The sequence below is a fragment of the Mauremys mutica genome, chromosome 12, assembly GCF_020497125.1.
Source record: "Mauremys mutica isolate MM-2020 ecotype Southern chromosome 12, ASM2049712v1, whole genome shotgun sequence".
NCBI classification, from domain to species: Eukaryota; Metazoa; Chordata; order Testudines; family Geoemydidae; genus Mauremys; species Mauremys mutica.
The window spans coordinates 28,592,565-28,610,249 of NC_059083.1; the positions used below are offsets into that span (position 1 = coordinate 28,592,565).

General features: G+C 55.1%; 1 protein-coding gene across 2 annotated transcripts; it reads right to left on the reverse strand.

Moving 5' to 3' along the window:
- Nucleotides 1–6,267: 6,267 nt before the first annotated feature.
- On the reverse strand, nucleotides 6,268–17,412 carry LOC123346107 (E3 ubiquitin-protein ligase TRIM39-like). 2 transcript variants are annotated; one of them, XM_044983328.1, is made up of 6 exons: nucleotides 16,742–17,407; nucleotides 14,982–15,077; nucleotides 13,968–14,198; nucleotides 13,426–13,448; nucleotides 13,223–13,326; nucleotides 6,268–6,851 (listed from the first exon to the last, which is right to left on the reverse strand). In XM_044983328.1, exons 1-6 carry the CDS (start codon nucleotides 17,156–17,158, stop codon nucleotides 6,292–6,294), a joined length of 1,431 nt encoding a protein of 476 aa, XP_044839263.1. In that variant the 5' UTR covers nucleotides 17,159–17,407; the 3' UTR covers nucleotides 6,268–6,291. The 2 variants fall into 2 exon arrangements, with proteins under 2 accessions (XP_044839263.1, XP_044839264.1); XM_044983329.1 differs by lacking the exon at nucleotides 13,968–14,198 and having other exon boundaries at nucleotides 16,742–17,412.
- Nucleotides 17,413–17,685: the final 273 nt, after the last annotated feature.

The window sequence follows — 17,685 nt, forward strand, 5'->3', positions numbered from 1 at the left end:
ATGTGTGAAAATACCTGTTCACACAGGTATGTGGATCCAAATGCTGAAAGCATTGCAAACACAATTTTCTTCAAAGAGTTAAATTTCACTGGCAGGGACGTCCAGCAGGTCAGAATAGAGGCCCCATGATCTCTCTCGGTAGCTTCAAGTGCACTCCGCAGATCTCCAAACTTTGATGCCCACAATTCTGAGCTTTTTAACTGAATGAGCCGCATTTCGAAATCTTCAACGCCCACCCACCGAAATACAGACAAATCCAAGTCGCTTTAGTTGAACTTTCCAGGTTTAATTAGAAAAGAAAGCATTGGGCTAGATCGCTGGAAATCTTTAAATCTGTCAGAAAATTCTGATTCCAGTTCTTGCATGTACATTCTAATCTGAACGTCCAGTGCAGGATGCTGTTACACACGGCATGATAGTGATGTAAGCAGCAAATCAGGACTTAAAAATATCCCAGCACAGTGGTGCTGGAACAATTTTTAAGGTGAGGGTGCTGAGCTGTACCCCCTCTTGCCCCTGTCTGCACCCCTCACTGCCCCAGGCTGGGGCCAGTGGGCCACAGCTGGGGGTTGCTGCAGAGCCCTGGGCTGGTGGCTGGGACCCCAGGCTGGCAGCAGAGCCCCCTGGACCGGTGGCCGGGACCCAGGGCCGGCAGCGGGCTGAGCGGGGCTGGTGGATGGAACTCCAGCTGGCAGGGGGCCAGCAGCAGGTACTCCAGGCCAGCAGTGGAGCTCTCAGGACCGGTGGCCAGGACCCAGGCAGTGTGAGTGCCACTGAAAATCAGCTCACATCCCGCATTTGGCACACGTGCCATAGGTTGCCTACCCCTGGTTTAATGGTTATGGCACTGGGCTAAGAATCAGGAGACCTGGGTTCTCTTTCCACCCTGCAGGGTAAGTCAGCAATTCTTAGAACACAGACTGTAGATTAAAATAGGGTTGACTTCTTCAGGGACAAGAAACTGTCCAGAGCTGTGGCATTTGAAGCCCTTTCAGTTATCATGTACTGGTTCCATCAGGCAGTTTGTTTCCACTGCTTGGTTTGGGTCCCTCTTAGATCTCCAAGAAGACCATTGAGTGCTCTGGGTAATGTTCTCTGGTTTCATTGGAAAGACAGCAGAGAACCCAGGGAGTTGCAGAAGGTTCTGGTCACCCTGCTGTCTCTGTCATATGCTTTGCAGGAGTTCATACAGGATCTCATGCCAGGCAAATGTCCTGCTTGGATTGGACTTAACTTTACAAGCCCTGCAATGAAGTGGACCTGAGCAGATGGCTCCTGGTTAAATCAAACACTTTGCATCTTTCCCCATGTTAAACACATCTGAAGTGTTTTTAAACATTGGCCAAGCTGATTGTTTATCATGATCTGTATTTATTATTGCTGCACAATAAAGCCTCTAATCAGCTCTAACAAGTGCCCCTGTGAACTAATGGATGACATAGTGCAGCAACTACTACTATTGTATTTATGCAAGTTTTCAGTTGCAGAAGTTTGGCCTGTATTTATTTATGTCTGACAAACACCAAAAGTTAGATTCTGACTGTGTGGAAACATCAACTATTATAGAAACCACATTATAACGTTTACTTTGCTTACTATAGATGGGATTATAATTAAAATGTCATAGGAAAGATCCAAATGAGAACTCTAGCCTGTGTTCTTGCACACAGGTTGTTAACCCTGGGGATTGCGGGGAGCAGATTTAATTGGGCTCTATCCAGTACCACAGATGCGATACCAGTATGTACTGACAGCTACAGATGATTTTTCAAAAGAAGTAGAAGAATTTCCACTTAGAACTATGACAGCCAGGGGCGGCTCTACCGTTTTGGCCGCCCCAAGCAGTCATGCGCGGGAGGCGCCCCGGAGCCGCGGGAGCAGCGGACCTCCCGCGGGCATGACTGCAGAGGGACCGCTGGTCCCGCGTAGCTCGGCTGGACCCCCCGCGGCTGCGGACGGTTCGCGGATCCAGAGGCTCCGCTTGAGCTGCCGCAGTCATTCCTGCGGGAGGTCGAGCCGAGCCGCGGGACGAGCGCCCCCTCCGCAGTCATGCCTGCGGCAGGTCCAGTCGTCCCGGGGCTCCGGTGGACCTCCCGCAGGCATGACTGCGGCAGGTCCGCTGGCCGAGCCTGCCGCCCCCCCCCCCGGCTGCAGGGGACGGGCCGGCAGCGGCAGGATGGGCTGGGACCCCAGCCTTTTGCCGCCCCCTAGATTTGGCCGCCCTAGGCACCAGCTTGTTTTGCTGGTGCCTAGAGCCGCCCCTGATGACAGCACGTGAGGGGGAGGAGAAGACATGTAACATTATATACCCACATGGCTGTGCAGAGCAGACACTGGCAGATCTGGGTTCTGAACTGAATGATGAGGTAACAGTTTACATCTGGTGTTATTTCCACTCTATGGTCAATTACACACTCATGGCTGTGTGACAAAGGCTGTTAGCAGCTACAAACTGAGCCCTTTGGAAGCTGGCACCCTGGTCACTGAGAACACCCAGGCTACCCGCAGGGCCGTCCCTAGACATTGTGGTGCCCTAAGCAGCTGCCCCCACCCCCCAGTGGGAAGGGGACCCCAGGCCTCCGTGCAGGAGGTGTCCCCAGGCCTCTGCGGGGGGGGGTACCCAATGTCTGTGGAGTAGAAGCAACTTAGGGGGCAGAGGGGAAACCGCCCCCCGGCATGAGCCAGCAGAGTGGAGCAGAGTGGGGCTGGGTCGCTCCACTTCCCACTGCCTGGTGATTGCAGAACAGGCCCAACCCTGCACTCATAGGGCGGCAGGAAGTGGATTGACCTGGCCCCTGACCCCTCCTCTCTGCTTCCCTGACTCCCAGCCTTGGGACTTGGGGGGCTGGGGGGAACCACCCCCAAGCACTCACTGGCGGTGCAGCTGGGAGCTGGCAGAGGCTGGGTCACTCCACTTCCTGCCACCTGCTGAGTGCAGGACAGGTGTGACCTTATTGATATAATCTGGGACCATATAGAACATGGTTGCAAACAAGGTCCTGTAGTGGCACCAAATCTTATGTAAAGGGGATCATGTCAGGTGTCTAAGACCAGGTTATGGGTTGCTGGTTATGATTATGGTGTCTATATGTATGGATCATTTTGTAGTTGAAGTTGTAAGTATTAGCTCTGTACTATCTGTATTTCAAATTTGTGCTGTGTTTCTGGTGGTGTTAGCTCTGCCTAGCCTGCTTAATGGCCCATTAAGGACCATCAGCTACAGAATTGACCCATGGAGAGAAGGCAGATACACCTTGTAACTCATCAAAGTATGCAGGGACTTGCCCAGGTGACTCCAGACTCCATTTTGCTGTAAAGCCTATAAAAGGCTGATGCCTCATCTCCATCTGGTCTTCAGTCCTGCTTCTTACCTCTGGAGGAACTTTGCTTTAAACTGAAGCTCTGCACAAAGGACTGATCCCCCAGCGGGGGATGTTCTCCAGAGACTTGATTTAAACCTGCAATTTACTCCATCACTGCTACAAGCCTGAACTAAGAACTTTGCCATTACTGTGTGTAATTGATTCCATTTAACCAATTCTAGCTCTCATCTCTACCTTTTTCCCTTTATGAATAAACCTTTAGATTTTTAGATTCTAATGGATTGACAACAGCATGATTTGTGGGTAAGATCTGATGTGTATATTGACCTAGGTCTGGAGCTTGATTCTCTGGAATCGAGAGAACCAGTTTTCTTTTACTGGGGTGTTGGTTTTCATAACCCTTCATCCCCATAACGAGTCACACTGGTGGTGATACTGGGAGACTGCAGTGTCTACGGAAATTGCGTGTGTGACTGTGGTTAGCCAGTGGGGTGAAACCGAAGTCCTTTCTGTCTGGCTGGTTTGGTTTGCCTTAGATGTGGAAAAACCCCAGCCTAGGGCTGTAACTGCCCTGTTTAAGCAATTAGTCCTGAATTGGCACACTCAGTTGGGTCCCGCCAGAACCGCATTGTCACAACAGGCCTGACCGCTGCTGCAGTGCCCCGGATGTCCCTCAGGGGAAGGGGTGGAGTGAAGGCGGGGCTGGGGTGGAGCAGGGGTGGGAAGAGGCAGGGTGGGGCCAGGGGCTTTGGGGAAGAGGCGGGGTGGGGACAGAGTGGGGGTAGGGGCAGCTTTCCTGGTTGGCTCAGCCGGCCGGGGGATCAGGCTGGCTTCTGGAGCAGCACGCAGCTGCGTAGGTGTGACAAAATGGGGGATTTTCTTATATTTTCATGGTTTTCCAATGGTTTGCATGCAGAGGGAGTGGGACTCAGTGCCCCTGGGTGTTACTGATTTAACGAGGTGAGGGGAGGGGGAGTTTGTTTTGGCAGAGGACTGGAGAGGGACATTGGGACCCCAGCCAATGGCCTGGAGGAGGGACACCCCAGAGATTGATGACCTGACGACACAGCCGGTTCTGGTCAGTGGGAGGACAATGGGCTGCGAAGAGAGGACCCCATGACCTAACCAGACGGTTCCAGCCAGAGGAGGGTGGAGAGGAGAGGCCAGACGACCTGTTTACCTGGAAAGAAGACAATGGACAGAGGCAGGGCCTGGGGCTGGTGATATCAGATGCCCAGCTGGGAAGCAGAGGGGCTCCAGGCTGGAGAGGGGGAGCAAGCAGAGTCCACCTGGATGCAGGGGAGACTGGGATGTGCTGTGCTGAGGGAGGCCAGGCCAGAGGGTCAGAGAGTTTCCTGTGCTGTGTTCAATGCTCAATAAACCCTCCTGTTTTATGTTGGCTGAGAGTCGCTCCGGTCTAGAGAACAGGGTTGCAGCATAACCTTTGAGGGGTGGAGGCCCTGGGGGGGTCCAGAGCGAGTGGACTCCCCAAGGAGGCCCACAGCAGAGACAGACATGCTAAGGCTCAGAGAGGTGCAGCTCCAGGAGGTGGAGGGGCCAACCCTGAGAGAGAGTGGACCCCCAGGAAAAGGGCTGTCTCATTGGAAGGGGCATCCCTCCGCCCCCCGCCTACACACGGACTGCACAGGGCCATGAGTGGGCACGATCTGTAAGTCCGTGACAGTTGGGAACCAGGAAATTTGGGGCAATTTGGTGCCCTACGCAGCTGAATAGTTTGCATATGGGTAAGGATGGCCCTGGCCACTGGGTGCAGTTAGAGTAGAAGGGACTGAGTAGTTTGGGTTTGGAAGGGCAGAGGGGATCACTTGCACCTGTACGGAGCCTGATGCGGTCACTAGCTCAGCGCTGAGAAGAAAGCAGCAGTATAAAAGGCTGAACCAGGGAGCTGGAAGGGGGCTCCTCGTAACTGCTGCTATGTTGTGATGCACCATAAAAAATCATAAAGACGCTTGGTGGAGGTGCCCTGGCAGACTGCCTGCTGCTTCATTCAGACAGAGGTCTGCCAGCCAGGGGTTGCAGGAACTGATGGGGGATTGTAGAAGAGATTTCTATCTATAGGAAGAGAGCATTTGTGTTTTCTTAGTTGATGTGAGAAAAAGAAAGGAAGGGTCACATCTTGATTAACAATTATATGTAGCTAGAAAGTTAAGTCACATGAATTAATGCTGACAGAAGTTCAAAGACTATTATATAATCATGTGTGAGTTAAGTTAAATATATTGCTTAATTAATTATATCATTTTTAACCTATTAATTTTCAAAGATGTACTGCAGGAGGTGGGTGTATGTGCCCTGCCTTCCAGGGAAAACCAGTCAAGATAATAAAGAGGGTGAGGGGGAAACAGAGAACAGCTGCACATGTGTGTAGTTGTGATGTTTATAACACATGTACATTGTAACTGAACAACCCAGTCTGACAATTTAATACTTTATTTTAAGATAAATATTTTGCATTTCTTGTATTCCACAGTTGAAATACAAATGACGTTATTTAGAGAAGTTAAACTTCAATATAGATTAGAGGGAAGAATCAAAAAATAAATGTAATGTAAATAATTCCATTTCTAAAAATGTTTACATGCTTGTTTTTGAAGTACTGTTTAAATGTAAATTAAAATATTCTTGTATTTACACCTTGTTACAATAATATTTTCTAAATAATCTTTTTTCTTTCATATTTTACATTGAGATCTCACTGTAGAAAATTCTGACAGGAGTGAATGACCCCATCCATCCCCATCTGCTACCCCTGGGGCAGGGGATGGGGAAAGTGGGGGCTGGGGGTTCCCAGGTGTCTGGTTTTCGACTGGAACCTCCAGTTGAAAAGGGAAACTGGCAGCGTCCAGTCAGCACAGAAAGTCCAGTTGCTGCAGTAACTGGCCCCCACCACTGGGGGTGGGAAGAGCAGCAGGGCTGGGAGGGGCCAGTCTGTGCCGCGGGGTCACTGTCAGGGAGAGAGATTCCCTCCGGCCTGAGCTGGGACCGGGCAGATTATCAGGGGAGCCACGTTTGTACCCTCAGCGTTGTCACAGGGAGAGAGGAAAGGGCGGAGCGTCCCGGAGAAGGTGTCAGTGAAAGTGAAGAGATGGGACCTGTCAGTCACATTGTAAAATGAGACCTCGCCCGCCTCATAGTCCAGGAAAATCCCCACCTGGATGGGCCTGACGCTCACGGGGAGGGGGGCCGAGGGGGAGCTGCAGGCCTCGTATTCCCCATCCCTCAGCACCACGGCCCAGTATCCATCCTCAGGTGAGAGTGTGACCTGCCCCTTCCTGCTCACAGATTCCCTGCAAACCCCCAGGTCCCAGTCAGGCTTGTCTCCCACCTCCACCTCCCAGTAACGCCTCCCGCCCGTGAACCCCTCAGTGCCCAGGACACAGTAACAATAATCAAATCTCTCAGGGTTCTCGGGCAGATCCTGGCATGTGTCTCCGTCTCTCACACGTTTCCGATCGTCAGACAGGATGAGGTTGGGATTTGCCGTGTCTGGATCCAGAGTCACGTCCACTGGGGAGAGAGTCACAGAGTCAGGGCTGGGGGCAGGGGCTAGTCACTGGGATCAAAGGGGAATTAACCTGCATCCCCGTTAATCACTGGGGGGGGGGGTGTTGTTGGCTGAGGGGAGTCAGGGCCCCTCTGCCTGTGAGGAGACAATGGGGGGAAAGGGCAGGAGGAGCGGGGGAGGGGTGACAGAGTGTCGGGGAGGTGGGGGAGGTGAGGGGACAGACTGATGCTGAGAGAGGAAAGGGGAGCGGGAGGTGACAGGAGCAGAGGTGGGGAGGGAGGGACATGGGGTGGGGCAGGCACAAGGGCTATGGGGTGATAAGGGAAGGGATGGGCACCGGGTGGTCAGAGGTGTGAAGGGAAGAGCAGGTTCCAGGGGGCTGCACGGGGTGAGGGGAGGGGTGGGCTCCTTGGGAGAAGAAAGGAACAGACCCCAGGAGGCTGCGGGGGACAAGGAAAGGGGCAGTCACCAGGGGGCAGAGGGGTGTGAGGGAATGGGGGAGATCCAATGGGGGGAAGTGAATGGGCAGCCACTGGTGACAGAGGGGCAGAATGGGGGGTGAGGGAGCAGGTGAGCAGAAGGGGGGAAGAGAGAGGGGTGTGGAGAAGGGTAGGCCCCAGGGGACAGAGGTGTGTGCAGGGAGATGTGGGCACCAGGGGGGCAGAGAGAGGATGAAGGGAGGGTGGGGCCCAGAGGTTAGGAGAGGGGGAGGGGAGGGGTGGGCCAATGCTGAGGTGAGGGGAAGGGCTGAGACCAGGGGGGTGAGGGAAGGGACTTGCATGAGGCAGGCAGAGGAGGCAAAGGAAACAGCAGGCACCAGGGAAGCAGGTGGGGCCAGGGTAGAGCTGGGACTTGGGGCAGAGGAGGAGCTGGCACCAGGGGATTGGAGGGGTGGTGAGGGGTGCAGGTGTCACAGAGCCAGAGGGGGAGGGGAGGGGCAGGGGTGAGAAATAAGGAGAAGGTGGCATGGGTGATGGTGGCAGAGGGGCGAGAGGAGAGCAGGGTCAGTGGGGCAGAGGGTGAGGAGGGGCTGGGCACCAGGAAGGAAGGGGACAAGGGGAGGGTCAGGTGTTGGGGGGCAGGAGGAGGGAAGGGGCAGGCAGCAGAAGGGTGCGGGGGGAAGGGAAAAGGCAGGTGCCAGGGGATTGAGGGGGTTGAGCAGAAGGGCAGGCACAGGGAGGGCAGAGGAGGGGAGGGACAAGCACCAGGGGGCAGAGAGGGGTGAGAGGCAGGTCAGGTGGGCAGAGGGAGGAGTTAGGAGAGGGGATTGGGGAGGGGCAGGTGCCAGGGGTCAGAGTGGGGCTAGAGGGGGGTGGGCACAGGGGAACGAGGGAAGGGGCGGGTGCCAGGGGTCAGAGAGGGTGGGGAGAGGGGCATGCGTCAGGAGGGCTGAGGGGAGTGAGAAGGGTGAAAGTCAGGACAGCAGAGGAGGGTGAGGGGAGGGGTGGGAGACATGGCACAGAGGAGGGAAAGGTGGATGCCAGGACATAGTGGGGGTGTGAAGTGATGGGAGGGCTCCAGGGTGCAGAGGATGTTTGGGGGAGAGGGGCAGGGGCCAGGAGGGCAGGGGGAGAAGGGATGGGCTGTTCCAGTGGGGCAGAGATGGGTGGAGGGCAGGGGCATGTGCCAGGGAGGCAAAGTGGGAGTAGAGGGGCAGGGGCCCAGGGGAGCAGAAAGGGAGTGAGAAGAAAGGGAGGGTTGTTGGTGAGGGGCAGGAGCCAGAGAGGGGGGAGGGAGAGGCAGGCCCCAGGGAATCTCTGTTGCTTTGGGGCCACGTGTGGTTGGTTTCTCGCTCAGAGCAGGTCGGTGCTGTCCCCACACACTCTGGGGGTGTAGCCCTGCCCCGGGGGAGCAGCTGGGACTCTCCATGCTGGCAGGCCCCACAGGCCCCACCTTCCAGCCGGGAAAACCCCACAGCCAGACCCTCCCCTCGCCTGGCCCAGCCCCACCCCCACGGGGGCAGTTGTCAGTATTGGGCTCACTTGGGGGGCAGTACAGTGGAAGATTGCAGGAGGGGGTATAAATGCGCACTAATGGGTTGTTGCTAATGAGGCCAGGGCAGTGGGGAGGGGAGGGGGCATTTCCCCACTTACTGCCCCCCTCCATCTGGGAGAAGCTGCACCGGGGACCAGTCCCAGTTCACACCTGCACAGCGCGTCTGCACTAGGGGTTTGCACCGGTGCAGCTACATCAGTGCAAGGAAACCCCGGCAGACATGGCTGAGACACTGCTGTGCCAGGGGCCGTAACCCCTCCCCTCACTGGGGTTATGGATCAATAATTACAGGGTCACTGGAGCAGGGGAGCTGGACTCTGGGCTCCCAGGTGGGGGCCCAACACACTGGGCTGCAGAGTCATTCTCACCCCCACGCTCTGGCCCAGTGCCCATGGCAGTGTTTACACACAGGGGGCGTCATCAGACACCTGGAGCCCAGCGGTTCAAGCTCTAATGGCATCACACGGAGGGATTGAACCTGGGGCTCCCAGCTGAGGGCCCAGCCACTGGGCTACAGGCTAGAAAGGAAGCGGCGGCACCTTTTTCTGTTAATTGAAACTAGTCAGCAAACCCGACATGGATTCACGAACAGTTTCTCTTGACCCAAAATATAATTTTGCAGGAAATAAACTATTTGTCGAAAACATTTCACCCAGCTCCACTGCAAACCTGTCTGAGCAACTTAGGAGCCCCAATCCCAGTGACTTGCAGTGAGAGACTGTCAACATCCCCAGAAACGCAGTTACAGGCAGGCCAGGCTCAGGACATCAGCTATGAAACACTCCAGAGCTGCTGTTTAATTTGCCCTTTGCAGACAAATGCCCCCTGGGCCCCTGATCTCACCCCCACAAATCAGGCTGAAAATGGAGACTCGGCTCCAGCCTGAACTCTCTGCCCAGAGCCATTTGCCCCATGGATGCTGTTAGCGGCACAGACCTTCTGCAGCTGCACCTGGGCATCTCCCAGAGCGGATAACAGTCACAGAGACCATCTCAGAGCCCCAGGGGCTCAGGTGTCTCCATCTAATGACTGGGCCAGCCACCCCCCTCGCTCCCATTAACCAGCCCTGGTTCAGACCCGCTGGGAACTTTCACACCCAGACTCTGGAGACACTTTGGGTCCTTCTACACAGCCTGCAGCAGCGAGTCTTGGAACAGGGTGGACAGATTCAGGCTGGCGGGGCTCCCTATTTGGAATTAAAAATAGCCGCATAGATTTTCAGGTTCTGGCTGGAGCTCAGGCTCTGAAGCCCAGGGTGGAGCCAGGTCTGCCTCTCACAGTGCAAGAGGGGACATTGTCTGTGTCCACATCCCCTTCACCCCCTTCCTGGGATGGGGAACAGCAGCCCCAGGGCCCCTCCCTTCACCCCCAGGGCAGGGGAGTGAGAGCCCTCGGCCTCCCGGGCAGTGGGGCCTCCCAGCACAGGTTCCAGGGTGAGCGTGAAAGTGTCTCCACCCTGAAAGCTCTGCGCACCCGGCAAATACACAGATGTGCCCGTGGATCAGGATCCGGGATGGTGCTCTCCCCAGGAGTGATGGAAGCTCCCTAAAAGTCGAGGGGTCACCCACTCGTGCCAGCCCTTCTCCCTGAGCTCCTGTCCCCGCACCCCTGAACCCTCGCTCTCAAACTGCCCCTTCTTCCTGAGCCCCTGCCTTCACACCACCTCTTCCCCACACTCTGACCCCCTGGTCTCTCCTCTCGGCCCCCTCACCCAGCGTCGCTCACCCTTACAGCTGGTAAAACTGGGAGGAAATAGCCCTCCCATTGGTAAAAGTGATGGGGTCATGGTCCCCTGGCCCCTCTCTTCCAGTGCCCCTTACTCACTCCCCAGCCCCGGGAGGAGAGGACCCTTGGGGCAGTGTCAGTGAGTTCGGTGCTGGGGATACGAATTGGGTTTTACACGCCGGCTGCTGGAGCTCTGTGTATTGAGGGTATAAGGAGACTGAGGCCGTGTCAGCTCCCCACTGTCCTGCCAACGTGGCTCAGCCCTGACATCTGTCGGAGCCTCTCCCTGGGGAGGAATCATCTCTGCGGCCCGTTCAGGCCTTGGCCTCCCTGCGGAGGTGGCTGGTGAGGCTGCCGTTAAAGTGAGTTACGATGTGAGCTCCTGTCCGCTGGGAACTGGACTCTGAGCCTGGGCTGAGATCGGTGACTGGGGAGTGAAAGGCCCCAGCTGCCCTCACTGCCCCCCTGAGCCAGCCCAGCGCTACCAGCCATTCAGTGCAATAACAGCAACGCTCAGGCTTGGTGACACAGCCAGTGCCCCAGCGGGCAGGGCGAGGGCCTGTCCAAGGAGCAATGGGCACAATCTGCAGCAAGGGAGGTTGAGGCTGGAGATGAGGAAACACTTTCTAATTCTCAGGGCCGTGAAGCTCTGGACCAGGCTCCAGGGGAGGTTGTGGGATCCCTGTCACTGGAGGTTTGTAAAAACAGGTTGGACAAATCCCTGCCAGGGATAGTCTAGTCCCTGACCTAGCGTGGGGGGCTGGACTAGGTGACCTCTCGAGGGCCCTTCCAGCCCTGCATTGCTCTGGTTCTAGGTTACAGCAGTACTGGGACTGGGCCCAGGGGGCTCTAAGCCTGGTGAGTGGCAGGTGACAGAGTTAACACTGTTAGCGACCATGGCAGCTGGCAGCTCAGCCTCCCTGCCAGGGGCCTGGGCTGGCATGTGGCTGCCTGTACCTGGCTCAGCAGGGTGTTACTGAGCCATGTGGACAGGACCTAGGGCTGGCACCTGTCCATAGGGTCACCAGGCGTCTGTGTTTTTATTGGAACGCCTGGTCAAAAAGGGACCCTGGCAGCTCCGGTTGGCACCACCGACTGGGACATTAAAAGTCTGGTCAGTGGCGCAGCGGGGGCCCGGGGCTAAGGCAGGCTCCCTGCCTCCCTAGGTCTGTGCAGCTCCTGGAAGTGGCCACCAATTTACTTCCCTGGAGTTTGAAACTTTTCTAGCAGAACATAACCAAGTGTCAGCCATGGTCAAGCCTCCCTTTGAATACAGGTTGGCTCTGGCGGTGGGGGGAAATGTATCAAGAGGGCTGGCCCTTTTAGGGGAGTCAGGGACCAGACTACCTGTGACAGGCCCCTGTAAGGGAGAATGAGACAACCCAGACCAACCTGGAAGTAATTAAATCCCTAGGTGGCTAGTTGGCAGCGAAACAGCTAATGAGGCTGATAAAGGGTAACCAGGGCTCAGCTGAAGGGATCCCAGGGACAGGAAGTTGCTGAGGAGAGGAGCTCCCAGGAGAGCTCACCAGAGCAAGGAGCCTGGAAGGGGCTCCTAGAGCAGTGCTCCCCAAACTGTGGGTTGTGCCCCCCTAGAGGGTGTGGAGGAACATTTGGGGGGCCTGACAGGGCCTGGACCAGCTCCCATGGGTGGCGGGAAGGGAACGGCACCCAGCCCTGCTCTGCCCCTAGCTCCACTCCGGCCCCACCCTCAGCCCCAGCTGCATCTCCGGCCCCGACTTCAGCCACCCACTCCCGGCCCTGCTCCAGGCTGAGAACCCAGCTGCAGCCCCAGCCCCAAACATGGTTCCGCCCCCGGCCAAAGCCCCCAGCTCCCGGCCCCAACTGCGGGTTCACTCCCAGCCATGGCCCCCAGCTTCTGGCCCCAACTGGAGCCCCGTTCCTGGCCCAGTTCCTGACAGCAGCTCCCAGGGTGGGGGCGCAAACCAGGTAAGGAAGGACATGACCAAAAATATTTGGGGACCACTGTCCTAGACAGAGGAGCTCCCCTAAGGGGGAGGAGCTGCCAGAGATGACAATGACAGCAGCAGCTGGAGCAGGACAGAACCCTGGAGAGCTGCCCCCGGCTGGAAAAAGTGGATGCAGAGAATAAAGGCACAGTCTGAAATGACCCAGCTCCAGGAGGGAGGGCTGGAGTCGTCCGATTCCATGATGGAAACTAATCCAAACCCAGCTCTGGGAAGGACTGAGGGCTCCTGACTTGAGGACAGTGAGAGCTGGAGTGAGAGCTGGAGGCTGGAGCAGAGTGAGGGAACACATTTTATTTTGGGCGTTACTGGGACTCAGAGTGGACCACAGGACATGATCTTTTAGACTGTGAGGCATAATATAAGGAGTGCTGAAGAGGATAAACTGAGGCAGGAACCTTGCCAAGACACCCTGGAATGACTGAATGTGGTAACTCAGCCATGGAGGGGTCAGGATGTCAGAGTGACCGGGCCTGGTCAGACACCTGGGCAAGTACCAGCAGGTGGCCGTAAAGTAGCAGGCAAACTGCCCAGCACTCAGCGCATCAGCATCCAGCTATCACAGCTCCAAGCCTGTCAGCTGGGTGCATGCGTGTTCTGGGGTCCCAGGCTCTGTCCAATTCCCCAGCACAACACAGCTGAATGTCCCAGAAGAATCCACTCACCTCCGAATCTCTGCAGCGCTTCCCTCATGTCAAGGGAAATTTTATACACATTCTTCAGGTCAGTAGAAACAGCTTCTGGTTCCTGGAGTTTCACATTCTCACTCCTATGAAGAAAACGTCCCATCATCACTCAGCTGCTCTGTACACACATCATCCCAGAACCACCACCAAGAATATAAGAGCAATGAACATAGGAAACACACCTGCTCAATGTGCTTTTCACATCCTGAAAGGAAAAAAGGAGAATCAATGTTCTGTATTAACACAATGTGCATAAAACTGTGAGTTTCACTCTGGGCATCAAACTTTCATCTAGAAAATAGATCAACCCTCCCAGCCTTCACTGTTTTGTTGTAAAATCTCGTACACTATTGTGCATTAACACTTCTTTCATTTATGTAGGTGAGACAGGAATTTAGCTAAAGGATTCTCCCTTCTAGGGACCCAATCCATCAGTATCTGTGTTTATCGCCTGTGTTGGGTCCAATGTTCTGGAGTCAGAGCAGGGATGGGTTCAGCTCAGTATCATTCTTGTATCATCCGTTTAATCTCCCATGGCCTCACTGGGTCTCCATGAGGAGAATTCCCCTCTAATATAAACTGGGATATTTTGGAACTGATGGAGCCCTTAGCCGGATGTTCTGTTTGTCAGTAAACCGCAGAACACATTTACTCTAATTGTTGGAATCCAGACCCAGGGATCTGAGTCATTCTGGATGGGTGGAGAATTTTGATGCCGTCTCACCTTTAGCAGCTCCACAACTGGTTGCTGACACTTCTCCTCGATCTCTGTGATCAGCTGCTGCAGATAGGAGCTTTGCTGGGAGAGTTTGGTTACATTTTCCCTTAGTCTCTGCAGAGTCTCCCTCTCTTCCTCCTCCAGGCTCTGCAGAAGCAGCTGCTCCTCCTCTCTCAGCAGTGTGTGCAGTTTGTTAAATTCACCTGCAATCATCTCTCTCCTATTCTTCACTTTCCCCTTGAAATAGAAGAATAGGAAAGGCACAGAGAAAACGTGAGCCAGATGCTGAGTTACACAGACTGGGCCTCTGTCCATGAAGCGGGGGATTAGATCAGTATCAGGTTTGTAAGGAGATTTACTTCTTTGGGAAACGTACCATAATGGGTTTGTTTTAGTTCAGAGTCCATATGGCCAGTTCCATAGCGGGGTTGTCTGGGGTGCTTTGTAAAGACGTAGTCTGTTATTGCAGGTGGCATGGGATTAGGGTGACCAGACGTTCCGATTTTATCGGGACTGTCCTGATATTTACTTCATTGTGCTGCATCCCGACCGATGTTCGGTCAGGATGCGAATAGGCAGTTATTTTGCCTCCACAGGCAGAGCCCGGAGGGGGCTCGTGCCCCCACCCTGACTCCGCCCCCTCCTTCCCCTGTTGGATCCCTCCCCAAATCCCCCCTCCCCGGGAGAAGGAGGCAGAGGCTTTGGCCTCAGCGCCGGGGAAGGGGTGAGGGATGCCAGCTGCGGCTGGGGATGGGGCTGAGTGGGAGTGGGGCCTGGGGCAGAGCAGGAGGGGAGTGTGGGTGGTGCCTCGGGGAGAGGAGGCCTAATGGGGGTGGAGCAGTGGGCAGGGCGATGATCCGGGCACAGGGGAGGTTCCGGCCCATAGCTGGCACCAATCCTGTGCAATGGAGCAAACAACCAGAGCAGGTTCATAACCTCATCCTGGAGCTTTACGGCCCCGTCATTCCTGGGAACGCTGCAGGGGGAAGGGCTCAGGGAGGAATAAACCCAGATACCCACCTGCCACTCTGTGGTTTTCTCCTCCTCTGCAGACATCAGAGCCAGGGCCTCTTCCAGCTCCTTTCTCAGAGGGCCCAGGGCTCCCTGGAGTTTCACCTGCAGGGACATCGCGTGTGATAAACAGCCATTAGTCTGCCTGTCCGATGGGTGGACAGTACTGTCCATATTGGCATTTCACACACGAGCAGTAAATACCCTGGAAGGAGGCAGCAGACTTGGCTCTGCCGGCCCCAAAGGCCTCATGGGAGCAGAGACGCCAGTCTCAGAGCAGGGGCTCTGCTCCCTGCAGACACTCAGGACTTCTCAGAGCCTGTGTCTGAGCTAAAGCTTCACATCACTGAGCACAGGCCAGAGGGGAAACAGCTGGGAAGGTTCTGAACAATCCCTCCTGCCGGTGCCAGTGAAGAGGTTGGGGCAGCACCTCGCTGCACTGTACCCAGACCCAGGCCAGGAACAAGACCCCATGGTGCTCTCCTCTGTCCAGGCTCCCATGTGGCCTCCCCCAGGGAGCAGCCGAGCACCTGAGCCAGCGCAGTCCCATTAACTGCACAGGGTGAAGCTGTGATGTGGCTGGAGGTCAGGGAGGACCAGGGAACACTCGGTCTGGGGAGAATGTGCCACCCATAATTATAACTGCTCCAGAGCTGGAATACCCCAGGGCTCTCTTCCCCTTTGACAGCGTGTGATTCATTCACACAGCACAGCAACGTGCTCCTGCCCCATCAGGCCCACTCTGTGCAACACCCCTGGCAGCACCTCAGAGCCGCCTGCTGAGATCTCCCCGTTTCACTTTTTCTCTTTTCTCTGAGCCCTCGAGTTCTCTCCTGCCCTCTGACCAAGGGTCCAGGCTGCTGCTGCGAGCTCCTGGGGAGCTGTTCGGTGACACCCCTGCAGTGCTGCTGCAGGGAAGCAGTGAGGGAGGGTGGGAGCCAGCAGGGGCTAGTGAGAGACAGGAGGCGGAAAAGCAGCCTCTGCATCCAGCAAAACAGCCTCATCGATGAGCCAGGATCAGAATGGGGGAGGGGCAAAGGTGGCTGGATTCTTTGAAGCTCCACCCACAAAATAAGCTCCGCCCATGTGAGTCACTAAAAGGAGGCACATGATCTGTTCAAATGGTGCATTGTTCAAAACAGGATGGAGTTGCTGATTGGCTCCAAGGGGCTCCAGGGGCCGGACTCCCCTCATGGGGCTGGAATGTACCCCTGGACTCTGCTGGGCTCTCTGGGCCTGGTCCTTCTTTACTGGGGGGAAATAAGAGGTGGCATCTCCCAAACATCACCCGCTTGTGGCACTGGAAGGAGGCGTCACTGGCAATAAATGGTGCCCAGCTGTAATTCTCCCTCTCCGCTCTCACAGGGGAACAAAATAATTAACAGTGTTGATATTTAAATGATCAGTTCTCCAGTCTGAAGGTAACACACTCACCTAGACTGGCCTGCAGCTCGTGTGATTTAAACCTCACTGATCGTTAACACCGTCCGTGGTGTAAAAAGTCTCCTTTTTTCAGCAGTGGAAGCTGAGTGTGAAAAACATTCAGAATCTCAGAGGAAAGTTTCCCACATCAGGTATCTTTTAAGACTTGGTATTTAGATTCCGTCACCACACTGCCAGATCATTCATTTTGTTATAGCATCTCCCGTACAATGAAGGCTTTACAGAGCTGAATGATGCATCACACCCTGATAGGCAACTTTCAGTGAAATCAGCCTACAATTAAAATCCAAAGTTATTACCCATTAAACTTGACAGCAATTCCCTACCTTGTACTCCTGGGCAGCCTCCTTTATGGGAACCACCCTGTGATCTCTGTGAGCCCGGGACAGATGGCAAACCACACAGACAGAAGTTTGATCCTCTTCACAGAACAGTTTCAGAGTCTCCTGGTGTTCCCCACACACCCTCTCCTCTCCTGCTCCCTTTGGTGCCTGTAAACTCAGCCGTTTGACCATTTCTACAACATTTGCCAGCTGCCTGTTGGGCCTGAGGTTTCCCTGTTGCACAGTTTCTCTGCACTGAGGGCAGGAGACGTCTGTATTCGATCCCTCCCAGCACTGGGCGATGCAGGCTTGGCAGAAATTGTGCCCACAGTCTATAATCACCGGGTCCTTAAAATACTCCAGACAGATGGGGCACGTAGCTTCCTCCTGGAGACTTTCCACGGGGTTGTCTGTGGCCATGGCTCCCTCTGGACAGTGACACAGGGTTAGTTTCACTTTCCTGAGCTCAGAAATATGCCCCACCTGCAGCAGCAGCAATTGGGTGTTTCCCTTCCTGGAACTGACTCAGGCTGTTTGCTGAGCTGGAGCCAGATCACCGGTAATGTTCCAGCCCTGGGGGCTTTGGTGAGAAATGTCCCAACAAGGCTCTGATCCTGCAATCAGCCCCCTCTGCTGGTGTGGGGGGGGGGAGTGACTGGGGCTTCACATAGACATCAGCTTCCCCTTGTCCTGCTGAGCTGACAGAACTGCGTGTCTAAGGAGTGATATTTAGGCTTGGCAGAATTCATTTGTGTTGTGTATTTGGTTGTCATGGGTTTTGTTACTATGGCAACTGAGTTAGACTATTAAGGGATAGCTCAGCCGGTTTCAACCGGCTGGGGGAAGCTCTCTGTCTCTGTAAATAAAATGGAGGTTTTGGTTAGCTGTCTGCTCTCTGGCCTCAAGTGATTTCTTCCTACACCAGCTGCCCCAAGGATATAACACTG

Excerpts from the sequence above, each read along its gene's own strand:
- LOC123346107 (XM_044983328.1), bottom strand. The coding sequence starts at position 17,158 with ATGGCCACAGACAACCCCGTGGAAAGTCTCCAGGAGGAAGCTACGTGC. Across the intron at positions 14,199-14,981 it reads AGAAAACCACAGAGTGGCAG|GGGAAAGTGAAGAATAGGAG; the intron begins GTGGGTATCTGG and ends TTCTATTTCAAG. Across the intron at positions 13,449-13,967 it reads CAGTTGTGGAGCTGCTAAAG|GATGTGAAAAGCACATTGAG; the intron begins GTGAGACGGCAT and ends TTTTCCTTTCAG.